Source organism: Phalacrocorax carbo, chromosome 6, assembly GCF_963921805.1.
Source record: "Phalacrocorax carbo chromosome 6, bPhaCar2.1, whole genome shotgun sequence".
NCBI classification, from domain to species: Eukaryota; Metazoa; Chordata; class Aves; order Suliformes; family Phalacrocoracidae; genus Phalacrocorax; species Phalacrocorax carbo.
Genome location: NC_087518.1, coordinates 58,479,058 through 58,498,637, shown reverse-complemented (window position 1 = coordinate 58,498,637; position 19,580 = coordinate 58,479,058). Strand labels below are relative to the sequence as shown.

Below are 19,580 nucleotides of genomic sequence, written 5' to 3'. Positions count from 1 at the left end.
TGCTCTAGGGAGAAGAGGCGTTGAGATTTAGGTAGTTCCTTGGATTTAAAAATTGCAGCACATTTAGCGTGACCATGCTGCTGTTCTAAAATATTTTTGTTGCCGTGTCCTCACTCCAAACAAACACTTTCATTAGAACTTCTTGTAGAAAGAGTTTGAGAACTTTCCTTCCACCTACCAACTAGCTATTTATAGAAACTTCCCAGGGCTAAGTCAGCTTAGAACTTTTTTTTTTGGAATTGCATACAATCTCACTATAACAAACTTGTCAGATCTTAGAAAAAAATCCCTCTAGAGATAAAATCTGACTTACAGTTACCAAAGACTGATTTCTTTTGAAAATAGTTTAGAAGTTGGGTACTTCCTTAGCGCTGTTGCTATTTCAATAGCATATTTGATACAGAACTTCAAAGTTTAATTTGATTACACGGCACTAGATCAAAACCAGATTCTTTAACCATATAGCGCAATGATCAAAAAGTCATGACCTCCCATTGATCGCTTTATTGGTTTCCTGTTCTGATTCACTGGAAACCTTCTGGTCTGAACACTTGCTGCTAGTTTTAATCTTTGTCACGTTTACAATACAGCAGGCTCGCCTATGGTAAAACTGATATACAACATGCATTTAACATCACATTTAATTGTGTCTCAAGTGCTCTTTAACTGATAATGTTGAAAAACACTTTTTATCAAAAATTAAGTCAGGAAATGTAAGTGCATTCAGAGCAATATGAAATGAATAGCAGTACAACTGGAGAGGAGCTTTCTTTTAATGCATTAAAACTACTTCATAGATTTTATTTAAAATCCCTGACGTCTTGTAGGGTTTTTGTAAAGCATTTTGTTTTACTGTGAGACTGAATGACTTAAAGAAGCTGGCAATTTAAAACAGAGGCCAAATATTTAAGTGCTATTAAAAAACCCAGAAGCCTGAAATGATTCAGTCTTGGAAATTTCTTGCTGCTCTTTTGCTTTTCACTTGTGACACACTGCAGTGGTTTGAACTCTGTCTAGTGATATGGTCAGCAAAGTTCATTGGAGATACACATTTCAGGTTGTATACCAGTGTGTTACTGTGGGCCGTCCTTCTAAAAGTGTGAGTTTCAAAACTGAAGGGTAATTCTTTCCTTAAACAGGAGAATTTAGTAGTTAATCACATATGTGAGCTTGGATTCCAAAGAGTTAACAATTAGTGGGGCAGGTTCATCTAACGTTTTAGTACCTCATGACAGTTGCTTTTAATACCACTACAGATGACAAAAAAAAAAAACCCCAGCAATCTCAGTCTGGAGGTTCTTTGGGTTTTTATCTCTTTAAGACTAGCAGCAATATTGGTACAACCAAAGAAAGCAGCCCAGGTCTGTTTGGGCTCGTCATTCACTGCTGCTCTGGTTTAGGCACACAATGGTGTATCAAGCCTGGAGTTCGCTGCTTGCTCTGACTTCCCATCAGCTTCTGTTTTTGCCAGTTTTAAGGCATTTTGCTGCAATTGCACAAATAACAAGTGGATCAATCATAGTGCAACTTTATTAGATTGAATTAAATTTATGAACTCCAGAAACAGTTGTACTGCTTTGAGATAGTGCAGACCAAGAAGTTCAGACATATATGAGACCCTGGAGACAACTGGATACAGACAGATGCAGTCTTCCTACCATTAAGTTATGCTGTGAATCAGCCATCTTTGAACCCTTCTCCCATACTGAAAGTAACATAAAATTCACTTTCTCTACCTGCTTCTTTCTGCTTGTCCTAAAAACCCTTAACAAATTAAATGACTTTCTCCACGATTCATTTTATTACACTTCAAAATAAGGAGCCAAATACTCCACCAAGTCCTCAAAGAATTTTTGTCAACTGATTTTTATCTTGGTATGAGCATTATAACAATTGTTTTGGGGGGCAGATGATGTAATGCTAGCAGGAAGCAAATACAGCTCTTAACTCATCCATGCAAAGCAGAGTAAATTTTCTTTATATAAATTATAAAATAGTTTCCTCCTTTAGAAATCCTGTTTTACAGAAACTACTAAACTTGCACTATTCTAGAATCATTAACTCTTTATCGGGGTTTGTTGCTGATTGTGCAGGTTTCCTGTTTTAGGCATGCTAAACTGAGTCCCACATACATGGCCAAATGTGCTAAGGTGGATCGCAGACAGCCTTAAGTGTGCTGGAGTGCATCATGGCTTCTCCTGCAGGGATCGTACGGGGACTGGCTAGCAACATCACTTCAGAGGCCACTGCTAGACTCTAAAAATCAGCATTTTGTTTATCTGACTGAAACTTCTGGTGGCTGAAAATTTTTAGATGAGATTAATTTCCACATCTTAAGAATGTCAAAGACAAAATGTCTCTTTAAAAAAAAACAAAACAAAAACAAACCAAAACAAAAACCCCAAAGCAAACCCTCCATGATAAATTAAATGTTTAATAGTGATTTATTAACTACTAAGCAAAGGAAGCAATTTTGCAAACAGATTTTGAAATGCTCTTACAGCATGTTATTTGTAAGCATGTTATTTGTAAGCACGATCAAGACATTTCCTGCTTTCTTAAGTCACAGTACCTAATGCATTGAATTTTTTTTTAAACAGCAATTTCATTTGCTTGATTTTGCTTAACTAGTCTAATTTGTTAGACTCTGATTAGAATCTTGAGTACTGAATTACAAACATCACTTTTGGGGGTGGGGGGAAGGTGAAAGCAAAGATAAATCATAAACCTATGTAATAGTGATTCTAATCTGCTAAACCCCAAACTTATGTCAAACCTCCATCCTGAAAACTTCAGGCTAACTTTAATAGTCGTAGTTTAGGTGAAATACAGGGGGGAAAAGTATTTTTGTCCATGTTAGTGTTGTAGTAAAACTTCCCTGAAATAGTGTTCCCCAGAGTTTTTCAATGCATTTTAAAATGTATTCACTTTCTTCCTTGTGACTCTTCAGTAACCCATCAGAATGCATTGCACAACTTGATTTCACCAAAATCTAGCTAATTTGCTAGGATTTTTTGAATTTTGACATGAAATTAAATCTCAGGGAAAGCAGCAGTGAAGAGAACAACATAGTAACGCTTTGTATTTGAGAATATAATTAATTTTGTCAATTTCAAAATTAGTCAGGTCTTAAGCTGAAGCAGAACATCTTGAGGAAATCTGAGAAGAGACAAAGTTGTTCTGAAAAAGCTTTAATATTTCAAATTAAAAAGAAAAAAAAAGACAACCATGTAAAAGCCATAAATGAAGATGTAACCCATTTCCTGAACTTCTCTACTAAGGGTATTCCATGTCTGTCTCACAGTGAAAGGAAAAGATGGTTAGTTGTGATTTTTCTTTCTTTTCTTCACACACACACACACACCCCCCGTTGGTTGGTTGGTTGGTTTTGGTTTTTTGCATATCTTTTGAGGTCTACAAAATGTGTTCTAACTCAGTTTTTAAACCTCTAGAGGTAGATATGGCATGGGAGAATCTAAAATGGCTTTGGTAAGTGTTGTGGGGGTGGCCATCCCTGCAGCTTTTCATATGGGTTTCAGGGAAGAGAAGCCCATCCAGTCCCTCTCAGCTGTAATCTTTCAAACAGTGAGTCCATGGTATTGGGGCTGCTTCTTCAGGAGGGACAACAGTGATCAGATAATGGGAGCAAGCAGAGTAAAATGGGAGTTCCTGGATTCAGCATCTGTTTGGTCTGGTTGGTTTGGGCCTGTTGAATCATCAGTAATTTCCAAGAACGACCCTTGTCTGGCATTGCTCATGGCTGTTACTTACAAACTAATAATCCTAACTATGGCTGCACTTACACCTACGGCTTTAGAAAAAAAACCCTTAATGTTAACTGAAGTGAAACAGGAAATTCACCAACACTGAAATAAAAGCCACATCTTTAAGCTTTGTCCTAGTACAGTTACAATAATAACACATTTCTAATTTAATCTCTTTTCCCAATTTATTTTTAGATTTGTTAGAGAAGGTGTCACTGTTTCTAAACAAAGAACGTTGCTGTATTATATGCAATACGTGCTGTTGACTTATTTTATGCATCTTGCATTACATGTAGTCTTGACAGCTATACAGGTTGTCAGGAAGCTCTCAGAAGACTATCCTGTCTTTTGCATATGATCCATATGTTTGGGTGAAAACTGCCTCTTGCTTGAGGAAAACGAAGAATGTCTTTAAAGTTGGTTTGGTTTTGCGTTAAATGTTTTCTTTATTGCAGGATATATTAAACCATACCTAAGCTTTTTTTTTAAATCTGACTTTTCAAAGATCAATAAGCAATGCTCTGATACGGTTCTGTCATAATGCATGCCTAGCAGTCCCTTTCATATAAGGAAGCTGATTCTGTTGGGGAACTTGAGAAACCCCATTTGCATTGTAGCTGTACAGCCATTAAACTTGCTAAGAGTTGTTTTAGATGATGGATTGCTAATATTAGTTTCTGCAACTATTCATTTAGCTCATGATGTCTCCCTTTGTGCAGTGTTCATGTTGCAATGGTTTCAGTATGAATGTGGCTCACTGTGGAAGTACAACTGTATATTTAAAAACGGGCCTCAGAGTTTAAGATATTTAAGGAGTTGCTTGTGTTCATGGAATTGAAAAAGAGGCATGAAACCTGCAGCCTTAATGTTGTTCATTCTTTTTATGTGCATGTGCAGAAATGCTTCTGCGTTGTAGTACCTACTGGACATAACACTTGTCTGGACTGGTATTTGTCTCCCAAATAACGTGTTTTCCATTAATTCGGTCTGAGATGCTGTGACTACTTCATTTTCTGAGATAAGCATTTTTCCAAAAGAAGCTACTGGGAGCTTTTTTAAAGAAGTGATAGTGTACTAATGTATGCCTTAAACTGGAGTGATCTTGGCACAACCGGAGAGGGTTGGCAGTAAGTAGCAGCCAATGGTTAAGTGTGATAAGGGATCCTGTTAGATGCTGCGGACCGTTAGTATCAGGAAGTTTTAAGAACTCCAATTAAATTGCTTTTATTGATGTTAAATGTGATTATAATTTAATCGATCATAACCAATGTTTTTAATTGGTTTGTAATTAGATTTTACATCTAAATCTCTCTTTTCCTGTTGCCAGGTTGACAGTTTTTCTGAATTATAGGACAGGTATTTGAAAATGCTTATGACTCGTTTCTCCTCAGCTAAACATGGTTAGATTGTACTTTCAGCAACATTCTAGTTTTCTTTTGAATCATGTTTGGTTTTTAAGCAGGAAATCTTACTAAGACTTCCTACTGTTACTAAGGTGGAGACAAATAAAGAAGGAACTCTGATTTTTAGATTGCTCTTGCTATAAGTAAAAGCACTGAGAATTCAGTGTCTTTAGTCTTCAAAGTTAAAATAACGTGCTGCCTTCTGCCAAAACCAATTCTATTCACCCAAGGCAGTGGTCATATTTTTATCCTATTTTGATCTTACTTGTGTATTGCTTATCCTACTGTGAGTAGACTGAATATTTATTGGCAAGCTGTCATCTTTACTTCTTCAGAATTAAGTAAACGTCAAGAATTAGTTACTGAAACCTTTTAAAGGGAGCAGAAAGAAACATTTTAGTTTGACTTCTTTCCACCACTGAATTCCCAACTCGCAGATTCCAACATAAAAATGCCTCCCAGAGCTTAAGCAGAACTTCCATGAAGTCCCACTTGAAAATTTTGACTTGTGTTCTCTATCTAAAAAACAAAGGGGCTTAGAAATATAACTTGCTTGCAACTAACTAGCACCTTCAAGCTATTCTATGATTCTGTGATTTAACATGGAAGAACTTCTGAATTGTACTAAACCTTCTAAATCTCTCTTTACTGTCTCTCCTTCATGCCTGGCTTGATGAGGCAGTCAGCATCAGGTAAGAAAATCTATTGTGAGGTTCAAGAACCTGATCGTTAGTCTTTTTTCAGCTCTTCTGAATTTGTGGAAGTACGCTGTTACCTGTTAAGAGCATGTGCAATTAAAGTTTTTTCATATGTTGACCAGTAGGGCATACAGTTTCTTTAAAATGCTGAATTCTTTAGGCACAAGAAGGTATATAAATGCATATATTATTATTAAGATTCTGTTCTTGATTCGGATGGCTTTTGAAGGGATAATGATGACATACATTTTGGTCACATAATGTTATTAACCCTCTGAAATGTCCTAAAGACCACGTGAATATGCTGCAGTAAAAACTGGGTTGAAGCTGCAGTCATCTAGACAACACGACCTGGATTTGAGAATCAAAAGCAAAACACGTGTGCTTACCAGACCTGCTTTTTTTACAGATGTGATCAGATTTGAGATTCTTGCAAGACTGAAGCATTAAGAAATAGCCATGGTTCATTTGAATGTCACTTGTTGGGGTGAGAGAGGTCTAGTTCCCTTCACGTGAAGGAGGGCCAGACCCAAAACTGAAAGGCTTTAGCCTCAAGAAGCTAAGAGATAAAAAGGTGACCAATGAGTTTCAATGGGAATAAGGTAATTAATCAATTGCAAAATCTAAGCCATACCTACACAATGGCAAACAGAATTGGTAGCTACAAATCAGGAAAGATATCTTCAAGTTTTGCTGAGAGTCCTCCTACGTCATCATTGGCTTAGTGAGCAGCAGCGACCAAAACAGACAAGACAATGTCCATGTTAGGCATCAATAGGAAGTATATTAAACACAAAATAAAGGGGGTTTATATTGCCACTACAAAACCGTGGTGCAGAGTTGTCTCTACACCTCAAGATGGATGTAGAGAGTTTAAAGAAGGTCTGTAGGGAAGTTAAAGGGCAACTAAAATGATCAGCTGTCTCCAACGCTGCCTGTTTGTGAGAGGCTAAAAAGGCTTGGGACTTGCTGGTTTGAGAGAAGGCTGAGGGAGGTGTTACAATGTTAAGTTTTGGAATCCTGTCTGCAGGAACAAGTTTGCCACTTGTTCCTGCATTACTAGCATTCGGGGCCAATTCCTGAAACAAGTAGGAGATTAGTTTAAAACAAAGGAATTTCCGAAACTTACTTCCACAGGAAGCTGTGGAAGAAGATCGCCAATTAAAAAAAATAAATCAGTCATGGACAACTGGTCTATAAATGGATGCTGAAACAGCTAGGAAGAGATGCACTCTTATATCTGCTACAACAGTTTCTGGACAAGCGAGTGGGGACTTGGGAATATGAAGGGAATGGATTGAAAATTTTTGTCATATTCACATGCTTTCTCTTAAAATCAAAACAACATGAAAATCTTATTGTCACTGTTGGAGACAGAATATTAGGCTGATGGACCATTGCCCTGAGCCAGTAGGACACTTTCTGTGTTCCCATTTGCAAAAAGATAACTGCTTTTTCTATTAGAAGTGCAGAGCCTCACTTGCTAGACCAAAGTTATGTGAAAGTACATAACTCTTCATTTTAAGAAACTTCTGTTTTAGAGCCTTAAGTTGGCATTAGCCACTGGTATCTAATTGCATTGGAGCACATGCTGTCTACAAGTTGCTCCAAAAGCTTTGAGAAGCCTTGCAAAGCCTTTCTGCTGCAACAGAAATTGCAAATAATCAGGCTCCTTCAGAAATGCTCCTGAACAAATACTAGATTGAGGTGCCCTGAAGTATCTTCAACTTTGAAACTACACAAAACTGCAAATAGTGCACAGCTGTTCCCAACCTATTGTGTTCGACACTTCTAATTTCTTGAAGATTAGTTGCTTTCATCAACATTTATGTTTAAAAAAAATCAAGATGCAAATCAGATTCCACCTTCAATTGGAAAACAGCTTGTTTCAAGAATTTCAGGATTAGCGATGGATTTCTAACTGTAAAATAACCTGGTCTTCAACAGAATGTTATTTTTTTTTGTGAAAAATTAATATACTGACATTTAATGTTAAGGCATTTGGATTCAAATGACAGCATTTACATTTTTAAGAAGCGCAGTACTTTTGACAGGTACGAGGTATTTAAGTTTCTCAAACTCAAAATGTCTGCCATAAGAGCAGTAACGTGGATCCCACTGCCCATGCTTTTCACACATGTCACTGAGTTGTAATCTGCCTTTCAGGTTCGAAGGGACCCTGGGAGGTCTCTAGTCCAACTGCCTGCTCCAAAACAGGATCAACACTGAATTCAAAGCAGGCTTCTCAGGGCTTTGTCAGTTGGATGTTGAAACCTGCTGAGCATGGAGAGTCCACAGTCTCTGAACAACCTGTTCTAATTCTTAACTAGCCTTGTAGCAATTGTGTTCCCTTCATATTCAAACACAACCTTGTGTTTTGCATTAAGATATGTTTCTTTTCCGGAGCATTTCAGTAAAGGACCAGTTGTCTGTTATCTTAAGGCATAAGCTCCTGCCCCTTAACTGCCTTGGTGCCTCTGCGCTGAATCTACTCATGAATCTTGTACTGAGGAAGGAGCGAGGTAGCAAGCACAGAATAGGACAGATGCAGTCGAACAAGTGCCAGATAAGAATCGGTTCACATGATGAACTGGCGATGGCCCTGTCAGTACAGCCTAGTAGTGTGCTGTTAGCTGTTGTCACTGCTCGGGGAGGCTGCTGATTCATGTTTAGCCTCCTGTGTGTCAGGACCCCTGTGCCTTCTTCAGCAGCGTTGCTGTCCAGCCTGTTGATCCACATAATACTAACAAATTATATGTTACGGTGTTTGTGCTTCTGGCTTAGATGGCCATTTTTCAAGCAGAGAGGTTATGGAACTATATGGCCATTGATAGATGTCACACATATTCTCTGCAGTACGTTCGTGTTTCTTCCTAACAGTCTGGTTCCCCTTGGATGTGAGGAGTACTTGAGAGAAAGGGCAGGCAAGCGTAAAGCTGCAGGTCAAAAGAGGTGTTTCTGGAAGGTCACAGATTGTGCATCCTTTCACTAGAATAACACAAGATAACAACACACTGTGTTCCCAGACTCATTTTAGGAATTGGCAAAGGCTATGTCTATTCATGATTTTTTCACCAACAGCATTTTCCAGACTCTCATTTGGGGTTTGGAAAGGCCTAAAACCGTGAAGCCATGATTTTGTCATCTTACCTAAATACATTCATCTAAAGGTATGTGTTGGAGTCTCCAGGAAAACAGTTGAGGTCATTGGCTTGGCTTTCTGAATTCAAAACAACTAACGTTGAGTATCAGCTTCATAATTCCAGGTGAACCAATGGCTTAACTGTGCAGACCCCAAAGCATATAATTTCTTACTCTAATATGAAATTTGTAGTCACTTGTACAGTGGAGCTTTTTTCTGTGGTGAGGGTGGAGAGAAATTGTTGGGTTTCATTTTGTTTTTCTGTGTTTTATTTTCTCAGTGACTAAAATTGATAGCTGTTTTGGAAACTTCATGTGGTAGCTAATCTGATAGTATTGCAGGATATTTTGAGGGATAATATTTCTAAATAACACAAGAATCTCTGTATCATGCTTTCTGTATCTAGGTATATAAGCTAGTAAAAATAACTTATTCCAGATACATGTTGCCATCCAGATCTAACATTTGGCATAAGCTGATTTTGCTTACATCATGAATTATGTTGTGCAAAACTCCTTGTTTTGCTTGCCTTTAGACAAGCAAGTTCCTTGTGAAACAACTGATGCCTACGTGTATGTGAAGAAAATGCCAAAAACCCCCAAACGTTAGTATGTGTACTTAAAACCACAGCTTAGATCTATAGTATGTATCCCTAGCTCTAACAGGGATGTTTTGATATACATTAAAAGCTGGAGCTTTTTACATGCTATTAACATCCGATCTGATGGCTTCTAGCACGATTATGACTCTTGTGATCTTCTTTCAACCCGTTTTTTATTCTCATTTTTTGCACAAGCCTGTGGTTAAGTACAGAGATCCCTTCTTCCCCAAATGGACAGGTAAAGTTTTCTATTGGTGTCAGCAGCAAGGACCTACATGTGCTTTGTATTTATCAAAGAGAACATGGCTTCAGATTTCTGAAATATCGCCTAGATTTGTGTAAAGAAGCTCTTCAGGCTGCTTTATTTCTATTTTTCAGATCTCTATTCCTGTGAGAAGTCACTTACAAAATAGCACTTGGTGCATCTTCCTTTTTAAGCTTCTGGAGTGACATTAGGAAGTTTCTGTAACGCATTTTGAATGTTTTCCTGCATCCTTAGGATTTTTTTTATCTTATACTCTTACACTGTCAAACTGACCCTGACGTAGTTGCTACTAAAAGCTAGCAAAAGTGAAATTCTAAAGAAAATAACCTCAGGAATGTCTTCCATGAGTTGCAGTTATTTTCGCTAAATTAACAGGGGACTTGCCAGACTTCAGAGCTTCAGGTTTTAATTTTGAACAGCTTGAATGCATGGTTGTAATACTTTATTACTCTACAACGCATTTTGAATTAAAATGTTACTGTATCTGTGGTCTGACAACTTTTTTCTTGTTTGATGCTCTCTTAAAATTGAAACTACAATCTATTTATGCCATATAAAGAGAAATTTCTCTCATACTTCTTGATCTGAAATCTCACTGAGTCTGAACTAGATAATGAAAAGACCTTGCAGAACAGACAGAACTAAGAACTTCTCTGGGTGTTTTTCTGAGGCTATGTGAAATGGGCAATATTCACTTGGGACCCTGCTCTTTGGGATTGGGGGAGGGCTTTTCTCAAGTGAGAAGTTAGGTGGTAAGGGAAAGAATGGAGCTATAAAAGTAAGATGTGAAGGCTAAAAGTGCTATCAAAACAAACAGGCCACTCTAGAAAACTAACGATAAACCATCCTTGTGGGGATATTAAAGATGCAGTAAATAGCTTGGAGCAATCTGTTATTAGTGATTCTGGGTACCTTGATTATTAAGCCTTAAAACTGAAATACTCTGAGGGTGGAAGGAGAATTTTGGAAAATTCCAAGTATTATTTAAGATGTTCTTTCAAGGGCTCTGGGCAGCCAGAAGTGAGAAGTCAATTTGTTCTGATTCTAGCTGAGTTTCAAAGTGATCATCAAATGTGCTGCTTCTAGATCTATCATTTAATTTAATTTATTGAATTAATCCAGTAAGAGTTCAATGAGACATTTCTTGGAAATGTGGGGGTTTTTTACTGTTGGACTCCTCAGCTCTGATGAACTGTTACTTTCTGCTTTTCCTAACAGATCAAATGTCTAAAAGGCCAGAGAGACTTCTCAGACCAACCCACTTTTGATGGGATTCACATTGTCAACCATTTCACAGGAGATGATGAATCATTTCATTCTTCTGATGAAGATTTTATAGCTAACTCCATACAGGAGAGTGGGATGAACTTTCATCTACACAGGAGGACTGGTCAGATGGCTTTGGATCACACAGCTGTGGACAGCAGTGACAGTGATGCTGAGGAAGGTGCCCTTCAGACTGGGAGTCCAGACGAGATGGTTTCCAAGCAGAGAAGAACAGAATCTTACTCTACTACTGTGTGATTATCACTGTGACTAGCATTGGAGACTTATATTTCCTTAAGGGTCAAGTTGTCAGATAACTGAAACTACCCAGCAGTTGGTTTAGGTAACTATTGGATCCGGTCTGGCCTGTGATAAATATGTCCAGGTACTGTCTGTCTGCAGTCTCTCTTTGCCAAATCTTGCTAATGACATACCGCTGCCATAAAACAGGCTGGGAAGAAGCTGATGGATGACAGTTCTGACAGTATTACTGAATGTTCTTTGGTTTAGAAACTGCAAATATATCACTTCTTTAATGCATAAGAACCGTTTCTGCTGTTCACAAACACAGGAATTATTTTCCTCAAAAGTAATTGCTGTTGTGCAATATTTTATGCTCTGAACAAATGTGTGTTTTATGTGGTTATCCATTTGTGATCAAGATGGACCCTAGTAAACCATCTGATCATGACCATATATATAAAAAATTATCTTATGTTTCTCAAATACTTTTGTTTTTACTGAAGTTATTGGATGCCCACAAGAAGGCTTGAAAGAGGAGCCTTTATCTGTACTACATCATATATGCAAATAATGGTCACTAATGTCATAAAGGTGTTTTTCACCACTTTCACTTAAATCTACACGTATCTGCTTTTGATGTTGCTAAACAATACTTGGTCTGAATATATTAATGACAATAATGTTTATTTTGTATATATTTATATATCTACACCCAGCTGAAAATGTACATTACACCATTTTATATGAGGAATGTAAATGTTGCAATATTACTGTCTCTGCTATTCTAACAGGAGAACTAATTCTGTATATATACACACTAGAAATTACTAATAAAGGCAGAACACTAACTTCCTCTTAAGTTTCAGCCTAGCTACACTAACAGGTTCGTGTCAGAAATGCTTGTTCAAAACACTATTGACTGAAATCTTTTACCTTCATATATATGTAATGAAAATAAATTTTTCATGATTTAACAAGGTTACAGCATTTACTGTTTAGTCACTTCTGAGCTACAGCCCTTGGTTACCTCATAGTTACTTGCTGGCTCTAGAGTGGTAGTTCAAATAGGGTGAAAAATCATTCATATCTGACAGTAAGTTCTAATGAAGGCATGGTCAGAGCAGTAAAAATATGTAAGTGTCGTGTTTTTACAATTTTATACTGCAGAGCTACCCAGGAAATCGGCTATTAGTCCTCTCATCAAATAGCTGTGATTCACTATAGCACTAAGAGCTGAGCATTCTGTTTTCACACTCTCCTGCAAACTGAGATCCAGTCGGCCCATGCTTCTTGAACAGAACAAGATATTCTACTACTGTCTCATGAACACTCACTTGCCCACTGAGGCATTCTAGTCAAGAATATTCTTAATGGCTGCTATTACTGCTATCTTATGTAATTAAACAATCCTGAAGACTTCTTTTCTAGCAATGTTTTCAACTCTTCCATCAATAAAAAAGAAGCCATGCAAAAGTTGGTACTGATAGTCAGCACACAGGTTCATAGCCTTGCTCCCCACAAGCAGCAGTGTAGTAGTTTAAAATGTCAAAAGTGTGGAAGCGTACTGCTGAACGCTGGTTCTGCCAGGCACTTCCTTTACTTTTGTTTTGAGTGTGTCCTCAGAAGGAAATGGCACAACTGAGGAGATAACAAATAGTCAAAGAGTGACATGGAAGGCTGCATGGAAGAGCATGTTCTGGGCCTCTCAACAGTATTATCTGCCCAGGTGCAATCTGATTTAAATCTTAAAGCAGGTGGGTGACAAATTCCAAGTTACTGATTTCTGCAGCTCCCAACTTGTTTCAGTATTTCTGCAAAACTTCCCCATAGTCCCACCAGTGAAATTGTAGCTCCCGGGATAGCCTGTGTGAATTGCCATCTCTCAGGCGGATTAGCTGATTCTGATCCCTGTTGGAAATTTCACGTATGCAAAAACAAATCAGGAGCACTTTTGTTCACTGACAAATAACAGTTGCCTTTTTTCCTTTCCAGTGAGCATCTGGTAGCTTATGTTTGCACCTGGATGATTGTTGCCCAGGAGGATAGGTGACAAATGTCTTGTTGCCTGTCATCAATACCAGCTGCGAGTCTCTCTTAAAGGTAATGTTCTGTAGTAAGTGGCAGGAGCAAAATTCAGTTGGAGAGCCATAAAAATCCTGTCTGTTTGAACAGTGAAGTGTTATGATTTTGCAATAACTGCCTTACTGTTCAAGTGATAGTAAATGAGATTAGTTGGCAAGGGTTATTTCCTGAACTTCTGTGGTTTTAAAGTGTACTAATAGAATAAATACTGATACTGAATAACAGCATTAATAAAAATATGACGGGAAGAGCAAAAGTCCTTATCCAGCTAGCTGCATCTCTTCTAGTGATGGAGGTGAATCACTGGACACGCTGCAGTTTCAGAAGCCTTGGTTACACACAGAATATCCCAGGAAGACAAGCCAAGAGAGGCTGTTCAGAATCATACTGCTTTTTCTGCAACTGTTCTGCCAAAAAATGACACTAATCTCTTTGCCTGTGTATCATAACTTGAATATGCACCAGAATAATGTCAAATCATCACAGCATAGATAATATTTACTAATGTGTCAATAAATAAAGCGTACCAATTATGTTACACACCATGACCTTGCCTGCATGACCTTCTGACAAATGTTGCTGTTCTCTTAGATTTGTTCTTATGTGCAGGATGAAAGAGCTCAATGTGAATGCTAAAAGCATAAGGTAAAAAAAGCCCGTAAACATGAAAACTTAAAGATTCTTGATTACAGAAGTGCTGCAGCTGAGAAAGCAGGTGAAATAGGGAAGGGGATGCCCTGCTATACACAGGGTTTCCATGTAAATTATGTTTGGTAGTGAAAATGGTTCTGCTTTCCCAGTCTGATAATCAGATGTCTTCACTAGCTAGAGAAGCCTCAATATTTACATTTTCTTATTTCCTCAGGCTAAGGGAATGAATATTTTAGGTCCTAACAGCATTTATGATTAGTCCTCTTTTTACTCCAGTCATTTCATTTCACATACTAGAAGTCTGTAACATTTGTGAAAAATTAGGAACATGACTAGCTGGGAAAAAGTACATCTGTGAAGTAAGAAGCATGTATTACATTCATGGTTCAACAACTCTTTGTTCATGTTGGTCATGTTTTTTGCCAAAACGCAGGCCTTGTCTACACACATGTGCACGAAGTAGTGTTTTCCACTAAATTTAATTTTTAACTGTATGTGCAATTTCCTATATTATTGTAACTAAAGTAGTTTGCTACGAAAGTGATTAAAAGAAGTATCCACATAGGGGTTTGTGTAATTTGCATAAAGTTAACAAAACCGCTTTGTAAATCTTGTACTATTGAACTTAATCAGTACTCAGCCCTTTCGTGGAACTGAAGGAATTGTGTGTTTCTCTGGGGTTTTTAATGTAATCACTGTTCTCTATCAGAGACTGTGCTAGAGACTTAGTGAAACTTGATGCTGATACAACATTTATATTTTAAGTTAGAATCACCTAACAATATGTTAGCATAAAAATATCCACATTTTAGGCTAGATGTGCTGCTAATTCCCTTACCTGCAGAGGCTCCAAATAAAGTAACTCCTTTTGGGGGAAGGTAGAGGGTAATGCAGATCCCCTAGGAAAGCTGTTAGGCTAGTCCTAGAGACTAAAATAAAAAAAAAAAACATCAACCTATAAAATAGAGGTTAGTACAATCTGAAGTGGAAGCCACAGTGTTCTGTTTAATTACGCACCAGGTACTGACTCCATGTGTATTGAGAGGGAAGAGGAAAGCTAGATATCAGCTAACAGATTTCTGGATTTAATTAAGTTAATTTTTCTTCTGTAAAATACTGTTATCAGTATAATTGCACCAATATATTTTTTTAATTCTCTGAGGGTTTTGGTTGTTTGGCTTTTTTTCACAAACTAGCTCAAGACATAAGAAAAACCAGTGAAATACAGTAGCCTGTAGAACCAGAGATTCTGAACAATGGGATGAAAAGCACACTGTAAATTAACTTTCGACATAACCTCTATATAGCGTGAAGTTTCACCTTCAGGGTGGAGAACACATGCTAGCATGTGCATGCGTATGCATACATGGACACTGATTGACTAAGATGCAACACTAGAGCCAAGAGCTTAACACCCTCCCTTTCCAGGAATTAATACCTTATTTCACAATTATGAAAAACAAAAGCAATGTGGCATGCTCTTAGAATTGTATACTGTTGCATAAGTGACTGAAATTTCTAGCATCCTGCTCTGAGAACTAAAATTCTTGAGACTACTTTGCATCGTCTACATTTTGTATCCCACTGATTCAACTTTCTTCCATTCATAATGGAGGTAAGTCCTGGGTCTGCTCCTTCCCAAAGCTGGAAGCCCTCTTTTCAACCCAGCCTTCAACACCCCTCCCTACTGTCACTTTCCCTCTCCAGTTTGTGCTCACAGTGATCATTACTTTTACAATCTGCTCTGAGAACAGTAGAAGTTACTTTGGTTTCCCCAGCAATCCAAAAAATTGCTCTCAAAATCACTGATTAATGTCTCACATTTACAGCACATGTTTATGTCACACGGAGAACCATGAAGAAGGTAGTGACAAAATGCTGGAGGGGTGGGGTGGAACCCAATAAGCAGGATATGTTAAAAATAAATATTTACAAAAAAGTTAAAGACACACTTCCCAACAGAATGCACAGTGCAACAAGTTCCAGCAGCTTCTCATAATGAAAGCGTTCTGGGTAACTGTGATCTCGGGTTTTACCGCTTTAAAGTGCGTATGTTACTCACGAGTTCTCCACAGAATCACCCTCTTCGCTGCCTTCTCCCAGTCCTGACTTCCAAAACTGCTTGTACGTTCTTCAACATACCAAGCAGCTAACCTGTCAAATCCTGTTCTTCAAACCCTTCCTCCTGTTAGAAAGTGTTTCATCACTTCTGAACATGAAGATCTCATCTGCACCCTGTCATCTTTAGTCCTTTATCTGATGTCTTCCTAGCTCTAATGGTAACATCAGGCAGCTGCTGTGGACAGTGCGGCAAATTACATTGAGTAGCTCTTCAGTCTTAAACACGACAATAACATAATCCCACCATAGTTTAAACCCCTCATTTCTTCATGTCTTTTGTCACTATAGAGTAACGATCATGTATTTACCACCACATTGAGCTGTATCTTACCAAGTTTTTATGTGTAACTTTTAATATCACGCTCCCTGTGGGGGAAGCATTAGAGCAGCTCTGCTAAACCCCCTCCCCAGCCTCAGCACCTACACTGTGCACGGATTACATCCCTCTGCCAACTCAGGACCGTCAGCTTTTGGCTTTTTCAGGCAGGGTTATGGAATATCTGGTATTGTCACACAGGTCTTGCAGTGTCACACCATGACCGCTGCATACACAGGACTATCTTAAAGGTCACTGAACTGTGGCATATGGGTCACACCATAAACTGAAAGTGAGAGCTTAGTCCCTTCACCTGTGTTCGGCGTGCGGTTAGGACAGACAGCAAGCTCCTCTAGGGGTGGAAAGAGCCCTGGGACAATGGCTATCGGAGGCTACCGGAGTAGTAACGGTTTCAGGCCCTGCCTACAGCTTGTAGCAGCTGCAGCACTTTTCCTTCGGTCCCTTGCTCCGTAGAGGTAGCAAGCCAGCGATAACTCTGGGCTGCAAGATAAAACGCGTGAGGAGCAAGTTCCAGGTAAAAAGGGGTGGAAGTCCATCCACAAGACAAAAAGAGCTGACACCGTGAGCCGGGGACGGTGAAGCCCCTGGTGCGGGAGCGGACGCAGGGGCGGTACGGACGGCCGCCGCCCGCAAGGCTCCCCTCAGCGCGGTGAGGGACCCGGGGAGGGGCCGCTTCCCGCCTCCTGGCCCGGCCTCGCGCCGTCGCCCGCCGGCACGTGGCGCAGCAGCGGCGGGGCGCGCGGGACGGCGGCCCGGGGGAGCGGCGCGGCGTGCCGGAGCGTGGCGGGGAGCGCCCGGCGCCCGGTAACGCCAGCCTGGGCCCACGGCCGGAGCCTGTTGCGGCCCGGCGGGAGGCTGCTGCCGCGCTCCTACCGCCGGCAAAGCCTCGGGTCGGCATCGGGAGGGCTGGGCCGGCAGCGTCCGCCGCCCCCTCCTCACCGGCGGCGTAAGGCAAATCGTCCTGACGAGAACCGGGCGAGGCGGGTGGCGCTTCAAGAACTAGTCGGTTTTGCAAAGCACGAAACAAAGCCGTTTTCCTACACTTTCTCCTCCAGTGGTTTGAGAAATCCGGCGCCCCAGGAGCCGGGTAGCTGTTCTGATGGCCGTGCGACACCCACCCTTACACGAGAGGCTACACGCTGGCTCCAGAGTTCGCTTGACTCCCTCCTTTGCTTTCCTTATTTTTGCCGGAGGCTTTTAGACAGTGTAGGGAGCAGCAGGTGAGCAAGTGTCGTCCGCAGGTGGGCTGAGCGTAGCGGGGGTCGGCGCGGAGCTCGGCGGCGGCGGGCAGCGCATCCAGCCTGCGGGCAGGCAACCCCGCACGGCCGTCACCGGGGTGCAAAACCCGCCGAAGCGCCCCTGTAAATTATCTCAGGGCATAATAATAATAATAATAACCTCAGACGTACAAAGATGCCTCTGTATTTTCGCGTAGCGAGGTCAGAATTGTTCATGAGCGCTAATACGAATTCACAGTAATATTGGGGAGGGTTTTTTGTTGCTTTCATTACGCACGGTCGAAGCGCTGCCTGGCAAGGTGATCGAATAGCTGTCCGTTTATCATCCCATTTCAGAATGCAAACGAGAAAGATTGGCAAAAAAAAAACAAACAACAAGCAGTGAGTCAACAAAGACGCGTACGTGAAATTACGCGAAATTGTTCTGATCAGGTAGTTTCTACTGATTCCAGCTGATTCTCTGATTTTCAAAGCTGACGGCGTGAATGATTTTCAGAGTAATCAGCCAAAGGCGCGCATCAAGGAGCCCGCAGTAAAACTGCTGTGCCCAGCACCAGGAACTTTCCGGCAATAATGAAGGTGTTAAGGGCGACGTGTCAGTCGTGTTCTTCAACTTCCTTTTGTGTCACTAAAGCATCATGCAAAAGGTTGGACAGGTTTTTTTTTTTTTCTCGTGGTGGTGTTTGCTTGCTTAGATAGATTTTGGGAAGCCAGGTTAATCCTATGTTCCACACGGGGTTGACGGGCACGGAGTGATTAATTTTTCTGTGGATACTTCGGGGGTGGGGTGGGTGGTGGTGAAGAAAAGCACCTATTCCGCAGAGCCAGCGTGCTCCCGGGCGTGAGGGAGGCTGAAGTTTGCTCCTGCCTGGCTCGGCTTTACTCCCTCTCGATCGTTTCTGAACGGGAACGCGGTGTTAAGCCTCGATTCGGTCACTGCAGAGCTCTGCTTCGAAGCTGCTGGTGGCCTGAGCTGGCTGAGGGCGAAGCCCAGAACCACCTCACAAAGACACCCATGACCCGACCCGGCTTTCCTGCCCCCATGAGGAATCCGAGGCTAGACCTGGAAAAAACTTATGTTTTGGGGCCGGGGGGAGCGTGTGTAAAGCAAGGCGAGCCTTTTTGTCTCTTTGCAGAAAGGAGCGGACTTCGTGGCTGGGCAGTGCGGGGGTCCCGGGCGGTGCGGGGCGCTGCTTGCCGGCCGTGCTGGCCGCCGGTGCCCGCCGCCCCGACCTTCCGCGAGTCGGCAGCCCGAGCACCGGCGGGCAGGCGAGGAAGGAGACCGCTTCCCTCTCGCCTGGCTCCGCTCCGTTATTTCGCCTTCGTATTTGAATCGCTCTCAAGCTACAGTAGCCGGGGAGGGGAGGGGGGGTGGTGGGGGATCTCGCCTACCCCTTCCATATTTAACTATTACCTAAATCCGAAGGGAAATGAGCAAACCTCTAGGCTTGGGTCTTAAGGTATTTTCAGCGCCTTTGGGCGTATTTATTCCAAAAGAGTTTTCCACAACAAGTTATTTCTAGTCTAGGGGAGGTCTCCCGTCGCCCAGGGCCCTGCCTTAGCCCCGATTATAATGCCGCGCAGGGCTGGGTGGCGGCGGGAGGCTCGTGTCCCCCCCCCCGCCCCGGTGCCGGTGCCGGGATGCTGCGGGGAGCCGGCGGGGCTGGGCGGGCGGCGGCTCCTCCGGCCCTCTGCCCTCTGCCTCTGCCCGCCTTGAGTCAATCTGTGTTTTGAATCTGTGACTTGTTCTCGTTGCGGAAGTTGAAGGG

General features: G+C 41.1%; 1 protein-coding gene across 8 annotated transcripts in view; it reads left to right on the top strand.

Annotated features, from left to right (window-relative positions):
- Positions 1-12,364, top strand: part of EVI5 (ecotropic viral integration site 5) — an 84,065-nt gene extending 71,701 nt beyond the window's left edge. For all 8 annotated transcript variants that reach the window (XM_064455504.1, XM_064455502.1, XM_064455503.1 and 5 more), the window contains one exon: positions 11,092-12,364. In XM_064455504.1, the coding sequence (XP_064311574.1) occupies positions 11,092-11,397 (306 nt within the window). In that variant the 3' untranslated portion in view covers positions 11,398-12,364. The remainder of the gene's footprint in view (positions 1-11,091) is intronic.
- Positions 12,365-19,580: the final 7,216 nt, after the last annotated feature.